The sequence below is a fragment of the Hyperolius riggenbachi genome, unplaced genomic scaffold, assembly GCF_040937935.1.
Source record: "Hyperolius riggenbachi isolate aHypRig1 unplaced genomic scaffold, aHypRig1.pri scaffold_212, whole genome shotgun sequence".
Lineage (NCBI taxonomy): Eukaryota > Metazoa > Chordata > Amphibia > Anura > Hyperoliidae > Hyperolius > Hyperolius riggenbachi.
Window position 1 is genome coordinate 79,333 of NW_027152423.1, and position 18,733 is coordinate 98,065.

The 18,733-nt window shown below is 50.3% G+C and overlaps 1 protein-coding gene across 1 annotated transcript in view; it reads left to right on the plus strand.

Moving 5' to 3' along the window:
* Nucleotides 1-18,733, plus strand: part of LOC137543819 (uncharacterized) — a gene marked incomplete at its 5' end in the record, with an annotated part of 108,782 nt that overhangs the window by 74,239 nt on the left and 15,810 nt on the right. Inside the window, 3 exons of the mRNA XM_068264904.1 lie at nt 1,806-2,096; nt 4,986-5,384; nt 5,818-5,901. Of these exons, the coding sequence (XP_068121005.1) occupies nt 1,806-2,096; nt 4,986-5,384; nt 5,818-5,897 (770 nt within the window). The remainder of the gene's footprint in view (nt 1-1,805; nt 2,097-4,985; nt 5,385-5,817; nt 5,902-18,733) is intronic.

The window sequence follows — 18,733 nt, forward strand, 5'->3', positions numbered from 1 at the left end:
CTATACTGAGGGCAACTGTACTACCTATACTGGGGCAACTATACTACCTATACTGGGGGCAACTATACTACCTATACTGGGGGCAACTATGCTACCTATACTGAGGGCAACTATGCTACCTATACTGAGGGCAACTATACTAGCTATCTATACTGGGGCAACTATACTACCTATACTGGGGGCAACTATACTAGCTATCTATACTGGGGCAACTATGCTACCTATATTGGGGGCAACTATACTAGCTATCTATACTGGGGCAACTATACTACCTATACTGGGGGCAACTATACTAGCTATCTATACTGGGACAACTATGCTACCTATACTTGGGGCAACTATACTAGCTACCTATACTGGGGGCAACTATGCTACCTATACTGGGGGCAACTATACTAGCTATCTATACTGGGGCAACTATACTACCTATACTGGGGCAACTATACTAGCTATCTATACTGGGGCAACTATACTACCTATACTGGGGGCAACTATACTAGCTATCTATACTGGGGCAACTATGCTACCTATACTGGGGGCAACTATACTAGCTACCTATACTGGGGCAACTATACTACCTATACTGAGGGCAACTGTACTACCTATACTGGGGCAACTATACTACCTATACTGGGGGCAACTATACTACCTATACTGGGGGCAACTATGCTACCTATACTGAGGGCAACTATGCTACCTATACTGAGGGCAACTATACTAGCTATCTATACTGGGGCAACTATACTACCTATACTGGGGCAACTATACTAGCTATCTATACTGGGGCAACTATACTACCTATACTGAGGGCAACTGTACTACCTATGCTGGGGCAACTATACTACCTATACTGGGGCAACTATACTACCTATACTGGGGGCAACTATACTACCTATACTGGGGGCAACTATACTACCTATACTGGGGGCAACTATGCTACCTATACTGAGGGCAACTATACTAGCTATCTATACTGGGGCAACTATACTACCTATACTGGGGCAACTATACTACCTATACTGGGGGCAACTATGCTACCTATACTGAGGGCAGCTATACTAGCTATCTATACTGGGGCAACTATACTACCTATACTGGGGGCAACTATACTAGCTATCTATACTGGGGCAACTATACTACCTATACTGAGGGCAACTATACTAGCTATCTATACTGGGGCAACTATACTACCTATACTGGGGGCAACTATGCTAACTATACTGAGGGCAACTATACTAGCTATCTATACTGGGGCAACTATACTACCTATACTGGGGGCAACTATGCTACCTATACTGAGGGCAACTATACTAGCTATCCATACTGGGGCAACTATACTACCTATACTGGGGGCAACTATGCTACCTATACTGAGGGCAACTATACTAGCTATCTATACTGGGGCAACTATGCTACCTATACTGGGGGCAACTATGCTACCTATACTGAGGGCAACTATACTAGCTATCTATACTGGGGCAACTATGCTACCTATACTGGGGGCAACTATGCTACCTATACTGAAGCGATTATACTACCTATACTGGGGGCAACAATACTAGCTACTTATATTTTGGCAACTATACTAACTATAGGCGCATCCTGACAAGTTTTCCTCAAGCAGCAAAAAGTTTAGAACCGGCTCTGGCCTCTTGACACACTAGGCCTCAGGCGCCTGCCTAGATTGCCTGGTGAATGATCCTGCTCTTGTGCTACTGTGGGTCTCAGCCCTACAAGATGATAATAGACGATCATGATTACAGTAATTACCACGACAGTGTAATGTGTGTTGTGTTTGTGTCTAGTGTCTCCGCAGGTGATAGAGCCGGTGAGATTCTCCATCAGTGACACAGGAGAATTGCAGTGTACCCTGACTCTCCGGAGATTCTACCCCAAGGAGATTATCATCACCTGGACATGTGGCACAGATCAAACCATTATAAATTCACGTAATAACCACAGATATGTTTATGAGGATGAAACATGTGATGTCACCAGTGTGTGCACACTGCCCCGCCCTCTCTGCTTCCCTGTGCATGTGACCTGGGCACACCAATCCGTGACACAGCCTCAGCATACCGTACTCACTATAGCAGGTAATAATGATGGAATGCAGCATGACTCCTAATCTTGATACTGCCCAGTACAATAGTTTATAGTAGTTTATTGTTCCTGAGCCTGTTTCTGTGTCATTACATGCTGCAGTGTAACTGAAACCTTGAACGGGCAAGACTCTTTCCCCTATTGTTCCTTGTATTGTTGTGTGTTTTAAAAAAACCAAAACTGATTTCTGTATCAAAATTACAAGAAATAAGCAAACTAATTCAAATCTTTAGGTACCTTTCAAACATAACAGAATTTGGAGGCGATTTGCATTCTTCCAGATTCACTTTATTGCACATCAAATGCAAGTCAATGGCGTCACATTTGACTTGTGTTTCTGTTTGAATTTTTAAATGTTAATTTGCTGCAGAAAGAAATTGGTCGGCATGAATGCTTTTTTTCACAACTGACTTTTTCTTTACACCTCAGCAGACGTGGGGGGGGGGGGGGGGGGTTGCCTGGAGGGACAGAGTGCAGGCACAGTGACAGGGAGATTCTTGCCTTTGTCAATAACCAGAGATAAGCAAGCCTGTACTGTTCTCTGCAGTGAAAATAAACACTTTTTATACACAGGAAATGCTTGAGAATGCTTTTAAATGTTCTATTATGCGACTAAAAAATGTTAGTGTTGGGAGTATATTCCCACTTTAAGACTTTTAGAAATTATAGCATTGCATTCATTACATTGCTTCTCCACAAGAAAGCTTTCTCTAACCATAGCCCATCCTCTTGGATGTTGCAGTCAGCACACACAGAGCTGGGAATGATGAGTAGGACATAAAAGCTCTGTGGCGTCGTTGAGCGAGAAACCTCTGCCACTGTGCCCCGATTCTACTCCTAAGTGTCCAGCAGACCCCAGAGACTGACAGCGAGAGACTGATTACCTGGCCAGGAGAGAGACATACCTGATCCATGGTCCAGCACCGCTTGGCTGCACCAGTGCAGAGCTTCTGTCTTCTTCCTTCCCCCGCATGGTGCGCACTGCCCAAGCGAGAGGCTTGTCCCAACATAATGATGTGGCAACTTCAAATATCCATCTGGTCGGCACAAGCTGTGCGCACCATGCGGGGAAGAAGACTAGAGCTCATGCCACCAAGTGCCCCCGGACCGTGGATCAGGTATGCCCACCTCTTGGCCAACACTACTTTGGCTCATTGTCTGATTCTGTTTCTGGGGGCTGTTTGTGTTCATAAGTGGGGTGCTTAACAGGGAAGTGGGGGGTTGCAAGCTGAAGTGGGCTGCCTGACCATAAACGAGGGGCTGGACAATTTATTCCTCTTTTAAAGTGTGATTAGACTCCCAAAACTAAAATTTCAGTAACTACTCTTCATTATGGTACTTAACAGAACATTTAAAGGCATTCCGAAACATTCCCACACATGAGTAAAAACCTTTATTTTCACTGCAAAGAGCAAGCGAAGCTTGCTTATCTCTGGTCATTGGCAAAGGTGATCATTGCCAGCTGAAGCTCTCTGAGAAGTGTATCTTCACTCTGCCCCACTCCCTCTGCTGAGCAGACACATCGCCCTGGCAACAGCTGAGTCACTTCTGCAGAATAGGAGGGGGCAGAGTGAAGACACAGGCAGTGAGCTTCAGCCGGCAATGATTACATTTGCCGATGAGCTGGAGATAAGCAAGCTTCTGCTGCCCTCTGCAGTGAAAATAAAGGTTTTAACACATAGGGATGGCACACACAGGGATGTGTGATCTCATAGAACAGAACTGCAGTTGGCTATCTGTTCCAATTGCTAGGAATGGCCATTTACTGCTGCAGATTGTTCCCACTTATTATTATATACCCTCAGAACAGCTCATTATGGAAAGACTTTACACCAGACCTCTTCTATGGTACACTGATTTTCTGTTTCATGTCCTTTATTCAGTTTTCATTTATAATTTATACTTTAAGCAAACCTGAGGATAAAATACACTTATGATATAATGAATTGTATGTGTTGTGCAGCTAAGAAATTGAATATTAGTAGCAAAGAAATGAGTCTCAAGTTGTTTTCTAGTACAGAAAGAGTTAGGGTAGGAAGACACTAGGCAGAATCGCATATGTGTTTTCTACTATGTGCTATGGCGAAAACTCGTGCGATTCTGCCTAGTATTTTCCTACCCTCAAGAAACCTTAGTTGTTATCTATGCAAAAGTGCTTCTCAGCTCTGCCACAGTCCTGTTTTCTGAAGCACACACCAGTATACATCATCAAAGAAACAGCTTTAGATAAGGTTTTATTGCAGAGAAGTTCAAAGTGTCATTAACCACCCTGGCGTTCTATTGTTTGCGCCAGGGTGGATGCGCAGCGCTATTTTTTTAATATTTTTTTTTTCAATCATGTAGCTAGCCTAGTGCTAGCTACATGATGCCCCCCTCCCTTCCGCATCCCTCCCACCCCTTTGATTGGCCAGGCTGCACAGGGGTCTCAGGAAGGGGGGGGGGCCTTTACGCGGCAGGTAGCGGCGCATCGGCGGCGAGCGGTGGCGACCGTGCACAACACGCAGCAAGCAAAGTGCTTGCTGCGTGTTTTAAAAAAAATATGAAAATCGGCCCAACAGGGCCTGAGTGGTGCCCTCCGGAGGTCATGGATGAGCTGAGCTCGTCCATACCGCCAAGGAGGTGAACTCTGCTCTGTTTTATAGTTTAAAATATAGAGTGTGGTTTGTAAACTGCAAATGTGACAGAATGACGCAATGTTACAAAAAAAACCCATATAACTGAAAATAAAAATATGAGACTCTTTTCTTCACCACTAATCTTCTATCAAGTATCCCTACTACACGTACAGTTCATTATATCATATGTTTTTGTTTCACTTCAGTGCCACTTTAACTATTGGAGAAGATAGTTGGAGTACTACTAAACTATCTACTATCCCACAGATTATCCTTGGTGGCCTGTGGTGGCAGACATCCAGCATTCAGCCCTGCAGGAGGGCACTGAGTGTAGGCTGTGGTGCAAAATCTCTGGATATTTCCCTGAGGATCTGACTGTGAGCTGGTATAAGAAGACTGAGAGGACAGGAAGCGTTGTTTATGTTGGTAATAATAGTTACAATAAAATCATCACCAGAGCCCAGGAGCCGTCATACTTCACTATCCACAAGCTGCCAGACATTACACCCCAGAGACAGGAGGATAAGACATACAGCTGTATAGCCTGCCTGGTATTCACCCCAACACTGGCAGACCAGGGGTCAGAGTTCATCTGCAGTGTGCAGCAGCAGCACCCCAGCCTGGAGTGCCCCCTAGAGAGAAGTACAGGACCTCTACAGGTGATGGGTGAGCTAAGTTATCTGTACTGGCATGCAGAAATATGATTATGATCAATGGCATAACTACTATTCATATCCCCCCGGCAAAACATTGATGGGGTCCCCACCAATGGTCACACCCCTTCCCTTGCCTCTTCTTGGCGCCCTTCACAGCCTGGGAGCCCATCTAATAGGGGTCATACAACAAGTGTGGTCACATGATCTTCACACCCATAACAAGTGTAGCCACAAAACCCCTGATGTGAGGTATAGTCCCTTCTATCAGAGGAAGGGAAGGTTAGTAGTGGCCCCCCCACAGCTCTGGGCCCCTATGCGATTGCTGGGGCTGCCTCCCTCTAGTTACGCTCTTGATTATGATTATACTGTATGTTTGGTTGGACAGGTACGGTTACATGGTGGACTATAATTCACAGTGCAATATTTCTTGCATTTTTATACAGCCAGACCTCACTACCGGCCCAGTCCAAGGGTCTACAACATTTATGCATCTTATCCTTCGCGCTGGGATACCGCTCTATAAATAGGTAAGTAATAATTACATGACGCACAATATATACATTATGTACACATGAGGGCACACGACATGAAATGTAACTCTTGCCAGTGAGATAAAAGGCTGGAGTTTGGGGCTGATGCTGCAGTGTACACACACCACAGCCATTAGGGTGAATGATGCAAGCTAACACTTATTACTTGTTGCCAGTATGTGATGTTAGTAGCACACTTTACATCACAAGCACAAACACATCAGCAGGAGGAGGAAGTAGTTGAAGGCTTGCAGCTATTTCTAGTGAGTGGTAATTAGTCGGTACTCGGTAGGAGAGTGGGTGGGCAGGTGGCAGCAGAAAATAGTTCTTCTTCTGTTCTCCCTGGCAGTGGTAGCAGCACACAGACAGCAGAAGCTCAATGCAGCTACAGGAGGAGGAGGAGTGTGTGTCAGGCAGTGTGATGTGACTGACATAATAGGCCCTGGTTCCTAGCGGTGGTACCAGGGCTGTAAATAAGCAGCATAAGGTTCCAGACAGCAGTCGTGAAGCCCACATTGTGTCCAATACACAATTGGGACAGCACAGTTTTCAACCCGGACAGCTCTAAAATAATTACAATTTTTTTTTTCAAAATAATGCAGCTATTGTTGAGCGTAATAGCTGGTGGCGCATGGGCAGCAGCACCTTGTAATGTGTTCCCTGGCAGTGGAAACACACAGACAGCAGGAGGAAATATAACAGCAGGCAGCGTGAGGAGGATAAGTGTGTGGCAGATTGGCAGCAGGCAGGAGGGCAGGCAGCGAGACATAGTAGGCCCTGGGTCCTAGCGGTGGTTCCAGGGCCGTAATACACAGCATGAGGTTACAGACAGCGGTCGTGAAGCCCACATTGTGTCCAATACACAATTAGGACAGCACAGTTCTCAACCCGGACACCTCTAAAATAATTACAATTTTTTTTTTCAAATAACGCAGCTATTGTTGAGCGTAATAGCTGGTGGCGCATGGGCAGCAGCACCTTGTAATGTGTTCCCTGGCAGTGGAAACACAAAGACAGCAGGAAGAAATACAGCAGCAGCAGCAGCAGGTGTAATGTGTGTGCGCGCCACTTCATGTCCCCCTCTCGCCGACAACAGGGGACAGGAATTCGCCTTCCACCCAACCCTGGTTCATTTTGAGAAACGTCAGTCTGTCCACAGACTTGTGAGACAGACGAGATCGCTTCTCAGTGATGACTCCACCGGCTGCACTGAAGCAACGCTCTGACAGTACGCTGGAAGGGGGGCAGGAGAGCACTTCCAGGGCGTACTGCGCAAGCTCGCTCCAGATCGTCAGGTGCTTGACCCAATACTCCATGGGATCAACAGGGGCCACGCTGTCAAGCCCGCTGAAGGACCCCATGTAGTCAGCCACCATGCGGGTGAAGCGCTGCCTGTGACTGGAGAAGGATGCTGCTGCAGGCACCTTCTCTCTAGTCCTTGGCCGCTCTACACTCAGGTAGAGCTCTTGGGTCAGAGACAGCAGGTCTGTGGTGCGCATGCGCTTGCTGCTGGTGGATGCAGGCACCTGCTGCTGCCTCTGTGCTGGCTGGACAGTGGGGGTGGATGTCTGAGGGAAGGCTTCCTCCAAGCGCTCAACAAGGGACAGCTGCAAATCCCTCATTTGTTGCGCACGGTCTCCTCCTGCAGGCAGGAACTGGCTGAGCTTCCCCTTCAGACGTGGGTCCAGCATCATGCAGATCCAGATGTCCTCCCTCTGCTTCATCTGGATCACCCTTGGGTCCTTGCGCAGGCACCTCAGCATGTGCGCTGCCATTGGGAAGAGTCTGGCCACGTCTGTTGGCACATCATCGGCAGCCCCAGAGCCGACAGTGCTGTCCTCCTCTGCCTCCTCCACCCAGGGCCGGATTACCGACCAGGCAACAAAAGCAGTCACTTGGGGCCCCATTCCGAGTCAAAGGGGCCCCATCAGCACATAAACCAGCCCTCGCCATCCTGTCAGCGGTGGCTGGATGGTATAATGGTTAAAGGGACTCTGAGCAGTGCAGTAACTATGGAAAGATGCATATCATTTTAAAGCTCTCTTTCTCCTCTTTCCAATGGTATATAAAAGGCTGCCCTATGCATTTTAGTTTTTGCTATTTTCGCGATCAAAATCGTGGCCACAGGATGACTTTTCTCCAAAGTCGGCAGCTCGATTCAGCACAATGCAATGAAATATAAGGAACCCAGGGGGATATAATTACAAACATCATGCTGGTAGGTGTGAGGATGTAGTTAATTAGTTGTGGCTATGCTTAAAGGCATACCCACAGGCACTGTTCGGAGTCCCTTTAAGGGCTCTGCCTCTGACACAGGAGACCAGGGTTCGAATCTCGGCTCTGCCTGTTCAGTAAGCCAGCACCTATTCAGTAGGAGACCTTAGGCAAGTCTCTCTAACACTGCTACTGCCTATAGGGCGCTTCCTAGTGGCTGCAGCTCTGGCGCTTTGAGTCCGCCAGGAGAAAAGCGCGATATAAATGTTATTTGTCTTGTCTTGTCAAATGATGCCGTGCGCTGCTGATTGTCTTCAGAGCCAGGCTCTCCTCCTAGGTCCCCCTCCTGCTACTGTGCACTCTGCCGTTGCCCACTCCGCCCTCCCTTCCCACAGAGAACCACAGCTGCAGCAAGAATGATAGCAGCAGATGGCAAACGCTCACTCACCTATCCGTGATCCAAGCGATAGAGATCCCGTCATCTGAAACTCATCTGTCTCTTCTACAGTGCAGCCACTCGCTCTGAACTTCCTGATTCTCAGATCAGACAGGAAGTAGGAAGTAGTAATAGTAGTAGTAACAGAGCGGCAGCACTCTAGAGGAGACAGATGGGCTCCGGATGACGGGACCTCTATTGCTTGGATCGCAATAGGTGAATGTGAGTCATCTGGTGCTGTCATTCTCCCCCGCTGCGGCTGCCTTCTCTGCTGGACTATCATATTCACTGGGATGGAGGCTGCATGGTGGCTGTCTAGTTTGGGAGGAAATCAGTTGTTCGGTGGTGGGGGTGGTTATGTAATTCTGTCTGGGGAACGGCTTCCGGTTTTGCGGTGTCCAGAGCTTTCTGCTATTGCCAGGCTGGAGATGAAGGGGGAAAGTGCTGCTGCTGTGATATCTGGCACCCTCTTCACAGGGGTGCCCCAGCCCCTGAGTGCAAATGTCCCAGCCATTCATCTCTCACTCTGCATTTTGCAACTACTATTCCCTGCATTGTGCACCCACAGAGGAAAGCGGGCTGTTGCCCATAGCAACCAGTAGCTCGGCTGCCCCGGTGTGTGTGCGGCATGTTGCTGTGCAGCTGCATCTTCTGATTCTATTAAGACATGATGGGGGGGCCCAAATCAGTTACTTTGCTTAGGGCCCCATTTAGCCTTAATCCGGCTCTGCCTCCACCTCATCCTCTCTTCACCCCCGCACCAGTCCAACTGCGCTCTGCTGCTCCCCCTCATCAGCAGCAAGGTCAGGGACCTCCACCAACTCCAAGCCCTCTTCCTCCTCAGAAGTGGCCTGTGAAGCTGCCTGCAGCTCCTGCTGGTCCAAGACTGCCGCTCCCTCTTCCACCAGTGCATACAGGGCCCTGTCCAGAACACACCAAGGGGACCCACTCGCACACCATTGCATGGTCCCTGCTGACCATGTTGGTGGCCTGCAGGAAGGGTGCCAGGACTGAGCACACCTGCTGCATGTGCCCCCAGTCCTCCGTGGAGATGATGGACGGGAGGTTGGTGTTAGTGTTGGGCGAAGATCTAGATGTTCGGGTTCGGGCCGAACAGGCCGAACATGGCCGCGATGTTCGGGTGTTCGACCCGAACTTCGAACATAATGGAAGTCAATGGGGACCCGAACTTTCGTGCTTTGTAAAGCTTCCTTACATGCTACATACCCTAAATTAGCAGGGTATGTGCACCTTGGGAGTGGGTACAAGAGGAAAAAAAATATTTGAAAAAGAGCTTATAGTTTTTGAGAAAATTGATTGTAAAGTTTCAAAGTCTTTTAAATGTGGAAAATGTCATGTTTCTTTGCACAGGTAACATGCTTTTTGTCGCCATGCAGTCATAAATGTAATACAGAGAAGAGGTTCCAGGAAAAGGGACCGGTAACGGTAACCCAGCAGCAGCAGCACACGTGATGGAACAGGAGCAGGCGCAGGGGGAGAAGGCCATGCTTTTTGAGACACAACAACCCAGGCCTTGCATGAGGACAAGAAGCGTGCGGATAGCATGCTTTTTACCGCCATGCAGTCATAAATGTAATAAAGATAAGAGGTTCAATAAACAGGGACCGGGCGTCAACGCTAACCCAGCAGCAGCAGACGTGATGGAACAGGAGGAGGCGCAGGAGGAGAAGGCCACGCTTTCAGGTGCAACTCAGGCCTTGCATGAGGACAAAAAAATGTGTGCGCAAAGCAATGCAATGAGTAGTTTTCAGGACACAATGGGCTATTCGGAGGAGCTATTCCCACCCCCACAATCTTCTACCTGTGAAAGGTCAATGGAACAGCCACAAATGTTGTGCCCGGATTCACAACCTTTTTCTGTGGAAAATGCACCTCGCACTGAAATGCAAGGCGAGGCCGAGGATGAACATGACGTCAACAACTCAACATGACGCAAAATGGGGGCGGAACAGAAAGCTGCTTTCAATGTTTTGAAGGCCTTAATTGCCTCCGGTGGCCAGTTAGATGCATCATTCATCACACCCAAATCCCAGAGCAATGTGTGCAGGAATTTGAATCTCAGGAGGTGTACCGAGATCATCTGGACAAGTGACCAAGTGACAAAGTGACTAGTGACAAAGTGACAAAGTGACAAAATGACAAAGTGACAAAATGACAAAGTGACAAGTGACAAAATGACAAAGTGACAAGTGACAAAGTGAGAAGTGACAAGTGACAAAATGACAAAGTGACAAGTGACAAAATGACAAAGTGACAAGTGACAAAGTGACAAGTGACAAGTGACAAAGTGACAAGTGACAAAATGACAAGTGACAAAGTGACCAGTGACAAAGTGACAACTGAGAGGTTGTTCTGGGGAGCTCCACTGCACTCAGTCGCATATGAGGAGAGGTCTCGTCGGGACTGCTGATCCTCCTCAGCTTGCTCAAAGCCTTGAGGGTTCCTGAAGATCCTCTGCTTGGAGTTCGCCGGGGTTCAGCTTGGTGTCGGGGTCGGCGGCGTCCTCCTCACTCCAACGTGGCAGATCTTCTGTTGAAGGAAAAAAAAAAAAACATTGTTAAAAGTCCAGTACCGCTTCTGAAGGACTCACCAAGAGATGCAGGAGCGCTTCAATCCAGCGCACCATCGCTCGCTGGGTGATGTCCCTGCCTACGCGCTGGAATTCTACGCTGCACATGCTAGCACGCTTTTGCGCAGTGCCGAGGCGCATTCCAGCAGCTAGTAGCTACCAAGCTTCTGTGGATCTGATTGGGCAATCATGTTGGATCTCTGCCAAGTCCTCCAAAATTTTGAGCAATCCACGTTGCGTGACTGAGCAGTGACAACTCTACAGTCAGCATTACAATACCACTGCTGTGTTTACTGAAGAAATCAATGTTGAAGATGGAAACCGCTGGCATGATGCAAGTGGGGGATTCTGAAGATGAAAACGATCAGCGTGATGATACCAACATCAGGCAACCTGCCTCAGGAAACGCTGGTCCCAGCTATGACAAAGAACAGGACGAGGAACAGCTGGAGTTGGAGCAGGTATTGGATGCCCCCACTGCCGAGGGACAGAGCGGTGCACGTTGGACTTCCACAATTTAGCGGGAAAGGACAGCAGAAGAGGAAGAAAGTGATGCTGGTGACGAATATGGTGCATCACAACAATCACAACTCTTACAAGAACATGAAGATAGAGGAGTCTGGCAGGACTCTCTGGCACACATGGCTCAATTCATGCTAGACTGCATTGAAAGCGGCCCGCGCATTATTCACTATTCATTATTATTCATTATTCTGGAATCTGGACAACACCAATTACTGGGTTTATACCCAGTTTATACAAACACAATGTTAAAAAACTGATTGAAGAAAGTGTCAGACAGGTCAAAAATGGAACAATTCCAGCAGGCCCTTGAGGATGGAGACTTTAGAGAGGAGATTGACATCCTCCTCCTTCTCTAGCCAGTTGTACGCCGACAGACTGACTTCAGCAAACCCAGGAGGACCAGGAGGGCAGCAAAGAACACAAGCTGCTGCTAGTGCCCAAAAGGGAATGGTATTGGCAGTGTCCTTGGAGTGGGAACATTTTCTGACACCCATGCAGCAGCCCACAGAACAGCAATCGGGCAGTTCCATGTCCTCCAACACCAATCGCCTAGAGAAGATGGTCAAGGTCCAGGACTACATGTCAGATGGCGTAGCTGTGTTGAACAATCCATCTGCAGACAGACGGTGAGTGTGACAGGCAGCACAGAAGGACCATGGCAACTCACTCATAATACCACAGTTTGATAGTGCTGCCCAAAAAATTATATGGATCCGTGGACCCGGGCACTGCAGGCAGTACTGGGAAGTGGGAACGCAGATTTTAGTACCTAAACACACGATACAACATGTTTTCCGGGGTCGGACTCTGAGGCACATACAGATGGTCCCGATCATCATCCTCATCATACAACTCTTCTCCTGAGTCTGACCCACCCACCACCTCTGCCACCCCAACATCCCCAGACACAGACCCCTCATCGTCCTCAACATTAACTTGGGATGCTGGCCTGAGCCCGACCTCCTCCTCCACATCAGGCCCCATCATCTCCTCAATGGCAGCCCTCATTAATCGTTCTGGCGACGGACCGATGGACACAACATTCTCCTCCGGAGAGGGCCGCTGCTGACCACTGGCTGCTGTAGTGGATGTTATAGCTTGCGTGGGGCGTTGGCTGTTGCTGTTGTTGGGAGTGCTGCTCACAGCGGAGGTCTCTGAGGAACTCATGGTGAGCTCATATAGTGGTTGGCGGTGAGTGGAGTATTACTGATCCCAGCAATATACACACTGACTGGCAGAGTACGCAATGCTATATAGTCTGGCTGAGCGGTGTACACAGAGTGGCAGTACACACAATGCTATATAGTCTGGCTGAGCGGTGTACACAGAGTGGCAGTACACACAATGCTATATAGTCTGGCTGAGCGGTGTACACAGAGTGGCAGTAAACACAATGCTATATATAGCGTGGCTGAGCGAGGTGCACAGTGGCAGTACACACAATGCTATATAGCCAGGCTAAGCCGTGTACACAGAGTGTCAGAAAACACAATGCTATATATAGCGTGGCTGAGCGAGGTGCACAGTGGCAGTACACACAATGCTATATTAGTCAGGCTAAGCCGTGTACACAGAGTGTCAGAAAACACAATGCTATATATAGCGTGGCTGAGCGAGGTGCACAGTGGCAGTACACACAATGCTATATAGCCAGGCTAAGCCGTGTACACAGAGTGTCAGAAAACACAATGCTATATATAGCGTGGCTGAGCGAGGTGCACAGTGGCAGTACACACAATGCTATATTAGTCAGGCTAAGCCGTGTACACAGAGTGTCAGAAAACACAATGCTATATATAGCGTGGCTGAGCGAGGTGCACAGTGGCAGTACACACAATGCTATATTAGTCAGGCTAAGCCGTGTACACAGAGTGTCAGAAAACACAATGCTATATATATAGCGTGGCTGAGCGAGGTGCACAGTGGCAGTACACACAATGCTATATAGCCAGGCTAAGCCGTGTACACAGAGTGTCAGAAAACACAATGCTATATATAGCGTGGCTGAGCGAGGTGCACAGTGGCAGTACACACAATGCTATATTAGTCAGGCTAAGCCGTGTACACAGAGTGTCAGAAAACACAATGCTATATATAGCGTGGCTGAGCGAGGTGCACAGTGGCAGTACACACAATGCTATATTAGTCAGGCTAAGCCGTGTACACAGAGTGTCAGAAAACACAATGCTATATATAGCGTGGCTGAGCGAGGTGCACAGTGGCAGTACACACAATGCTATATAGCCAGGCTAAGCCGTGTACACAGAGTGTCAGAAAACACAATGCTATATATATAGCGTGGCTGAGCGAGGTGCACAGTGGCAGTACACACAATGCTATATATAGCGTGGCTGAGCGAGGTGCACAGTGGCAGTACACACAATGCTATATATAGCGTGGCTGAGCGAGGTGCACAGTGGCAGTACACACAATGCTATATATAGCGTGGCTGAGCGAGGTGCACAGTGGCAGTACACACAATGCTATATTAGTCAGGCTAAGCCGTGTACACAGAGTGTCAGAAAACACAATGCTATATATATAGCGTGGCTGAGCGAGGTACACAGTGGCAGTAAACAATGCTATATATAGTGTGGCTGAGTGAGCGGTGTACTACTGTTCCCAGCAGCGACACACAATGACTGGGGGGGACCCTGGCTAGCGTGGCTGGAGAGCGAACTACCCTGCCTGCCTACCCAAAGCTAAACCCACAGACAAATGGCGGAGATATGACGTGGTTCGGGTATTTATTTACCCGAACCACGTGACCGTTCGGCCAATCAGAGCGCGTTCGGGCCCGAACCACGTGACCCGTTCGGCCAATCACAGCGCTAGCCGAACGTTCGGGGAACGTTCGGCCATGCGCTCTTAGTTCGGCCATGTGGCCGAACGGTTTGGCCGAGCACCGTCAGGTGTTCGGCCGAACTCGAACATCACCCGAACAGGGTGATGTTCTGCAGAACCCGAACAGTGGCGAACACTGTTCGCCCAACACTAGTTGGTGTAGGCACGCCCAGTTGCAGTGATGGAGGCAACTGTTGCATGTGCAAGGTACTGGCTGACAGCCTGCCTCTGTTCAACCAGACGCTCCAACATCGCCAGGGTGGAATTCCAGCAAGTTGGAACATCGATCATGAGCCGGTGCTGTGGCAGGTGCAGCTCCTTCTGCACCTCTTCCAGGCTCGCTACGGCTGCAGGTGAGAGCCAGAAATGGCGCACGACCTTCCTTACTGCCTCAAGGAGTTGGTCCATCCCCTGGTAGGTCCGCAGGAACTTTTGGACTACCAGGTTCAGGACGTGCGCCAGGCAGGGGATGTGGGTCAGGTCTCCCCTGCTGATGGCAGCATCCAGGTTTGCCCCATTGTTGGACACCACCTCTCCAACTCTGAGGCCTCTGGGGGTCAGCCAATTCCTCTCCTGCTCTCGGAGTTTGGCCAGGACGTGGTTCGCCGTCAGTTTGGTCTTCCCCAGGCTGACCAATTCCAGCAGTGCTTGGCAGTGGTGGGGCTTCACGCTGCTGCTGAGGCGGGGGGTTTGGGCTGGTGTGCCGGAGGATGGAAGCGGATCAGAGGAACCTGCTGCTGTTCCGCTGACCCTGCATGATGGCACCACCCACTGCGTTGTTGGTGCTGCTGCTCTGACAGTGCCCGATGCTGCTCCCCCCTCCTCACCCCCTTCCACCAAGCTGACCCAATGCGCGGTGAAGGACAGATAGCGGCCTGTCCCAAACTGGCTGCTCCACGAGTCCATGGTGATGTGGACCCGTTGAGTTGACCCACCGCGTGCTCCAGCTCTCTCCCGACATTGGCCATCACAGAGCGGTGAAGTGCAGGGATGGCCGTGCGTGCGAAAAAATGTCAGCTGGGGATTGGCCAATCGGGGGCTGCACACATCAGGAGCGCACGCATGTCGCTCCCCTCCTGCACAAGGGAATAAGGCAGGAGTTAGGAGCACATGTCCCGTGCCAGCAAGCCGTTCAGCTGACGCACGCGACGGCTGCTGGGAGGCAGAACCCTGACCACCCCCTGGAAGGTGTTGCTGAGCAGGGTCTGGCGACGCCTTTTGCTGGCACGGGAATCAGTGGAGGGAGCAGAGGAGGCCACTGAGGAATGGCTGCCAGAACAGGCCTCAGTGTCAGCGGCAGGAGTTGCAGAGGGAGGAGGAGCAGTGCGTTGCTGATGCACTCCTGCTGGTGCTGCTGGAGGAGGTGGAGGAGGGCGGGTGGCTGCTGCTGACGGCTTCGCAGTGGTGGCGGGTCTGCCACTGCCAGCTTTCTTCAACTTCACGAACTCCTCATGCTCGTGAAAGTGTTTCCCTGCAAGATGGTTGACCAGAGATGTTGTGCCAAACGCAGAGGGCTCCTTCCCTCTGCTGAGCTGCTTGCGGCACTGGTTGCAGGTGGCATACTTGCACTCCAAATATGGCAGGGTGAAAAATTCCATATTGGGGAGGTGAAGTTGCCCCTTCAGCTGGAAGGTGCTGCTGCCGCTGGTCTCCCTGTGGTGGCTGGGGGGGGGGGGGGTTTCTTGGTGCGGCTGGTGGTGGCACTGGCAGAACTCGTCTCCTGATCAGCAGGCCTGCATACCATGCCACTTGTGATCCTGCCCATGCCTGCGATGCTGATCCTTCTAGCAAGGCCCACAGCCGCATCCTCCTCCTCCTCCTCAGAGCTGATGACATCCCCACTCCCAGGACCTGGCACCCAGTCTTTGTCCTGCACCCTGTCATCATCATCCTCCCCCTCCGCAAACATGTCCTGCTGGGATCCCCCAAACTCCCCTTCTGCATGCATGGGCAGATGGACAGTCTCCACTGTCTGACTGTCCAAAGCATCATCCCCTGAAGTGCCCATGAGCATTCCTTCCTCCGCCAATTCTGCTGCAACAGCATTCCATAACCCCACTGCGCTTGGGGATAAGAGGGTGCTGAGTGACAGGGAGCTGGTGTCGCCCACTGGGGCTGGAGAACTGCACTCCTCCTCCTCCTCCTGCTCCCCAGGCAGTGCTGGGTGGCTGCTGCTGCTCTTGCGAACAGGAGTGGTGGTGGGGGTGGATGACTCGGTTCCAGAGCTAATGGTGGCCTGCTCATCCACCATCAGTTCCACCACAGCGTCTGCGTCCTTCTCCTCAATAGGACGGCTACGACCTGGCGGTGGGAGGAACATCTGGGCCACATGCTGCTGCTGCTGCTGTGTCTCTGCAGCGTGACTCCCAGCTGTTGGGCGGCCAAGGCGTCCACGGCCAGTGGCTAATGGCGGAATAGCCACTGGTGCAGACGCAGAACTGCGCATGGTGGCGGTGGCGCGGCTGCCACGCCCACGACCTCCTCTGTTGGCGATGCCCTTGCTGCCCCTGCCCAAACCGCGGCTGCCGGTGCCAGACATTGTATATTTTTAATATTATACAAATGAAAAAAAAAACGTATGTATGTAAAGGCGGGTGGGACAAGTGGGGTACTTTAATGGGGTGGGACTGGTGGTGGTGGGTGTGTGAGGTGACGGACAGATGTACTCTACAGCAGAGATCGGTGTAGTGCTAACGAGAGAGTGCGCACTGCGCACACAAAGACCCTAGCTGACGCTGACTGACGGTGTCCCTATACACAGACTACAGTGCAAGTCAGCAAATACACAATAGAAGTAATATAAACAATAGGACGGGTGTAGCACTAACGAGAGGGTGCGGACAGCGCAGACGTGCACTGCGCACACAAAGACCCTAGGGAAGGCTGTGACGGACGGTCCCTATAGACAGACTAGAGTACAGTACACTACAGTACTACTAACTAAACAATAGAAGAATCTAGCTAAATAATAGAACAGGTGTGACTAGATTACAGAGAGCAGATACAGCAGGACAGGTATAGCAGTAAAGCTGGGCCTTGCTAACTACAAAATAAAGTACAAATCGATCTAACACAGAAGTAGTAGTAGTACAGGAGTAGGACAGGTGAGAGCACAGGTAAGGTAACTAGAGACTAGAGCACAGAGCAGGGCAGGCTGCCTTGCCTAGGCACAGGGCCTAGCTGCTGGCTGCAGGCCTGCAGCAGCACCAGGGACAGTCTCCCCCCCTAGTCCCTAGTAATCACACAAACTAAACTGCCTAAAATACAATCTATCTACAATACAAAGCAATACAGTTGAATATCAAGTGTTGGAGTGTAAAAACGCTTGGTTTAGAACAATAGCAATGCACTTGCACACAGACAAAAAGCACTGGAGCAGTCTCTCAGTACAATCAGTCAGTAAGTTGCAAGCAGGATGAGTGAGGCAAGATGGCGTCCGGTATTTATAGAGGGGGGCTTGGCCAGGCTCCCCCTCTGTGATTGGCTGCAGTCAGAGGGCTGGGAGCCCTCTGATTCGCTTGAGGACTCGAGGTGACGCCTGTGGTGATGCTGTCCGAGCTCGTGACGCTATCCGAGCTCGGATAGCTAGGATATCTCCGGATAGCTGCTTGCTATCCGGGTGCGCTTGGATAGCACAGCCCGGATAGCTAATACTATTCAAGCTCGGTATTCGAGCTCGAATTGTGAAAAAAGAGCTAGGATATCCGAGTAACTCGGATATCCTAGCTCAGATGAGCATCACTAATGGTTAGTAACACCACATATCATACTAACAACATATCTGTCCCTCAAGGTTATTTAACCTCCTTGGCGGTAATCCCGAGCTGAGCTCGGGGTATGCCGCCGGAGGTCGCCGCTCAGGCCCTGCTGGGCCGATTTACATTCTGAAAAAAGCAGCACACGCAGCCGGCACTTTGCCAGCCGCGTGTGCTGCCCGATCGCCGCCGCTCCGCGGCGATCCGCCGCGTGCAGCGGCAAAAGAGGGTCCCCCCAGCCGCCCGAGCCCAGCGCAGCCGGAACAAACAGTTCCGGCCGGCGCTAGGGGCTGGATTGGGCGGCTCTGACGTCACTCCGCTCGTCGCCATGGCGACGAGGAAAGCGAAACAAGATAGGCCGCTCATTGCGGCCTATCTTGTTACTTTCGATTGCCGGAGGCGATCGAAAGTACGCTTCCGGAGCGCCCTCTAGTGGGCTTTCATGCAGCCAACTTTCAGTTGGCT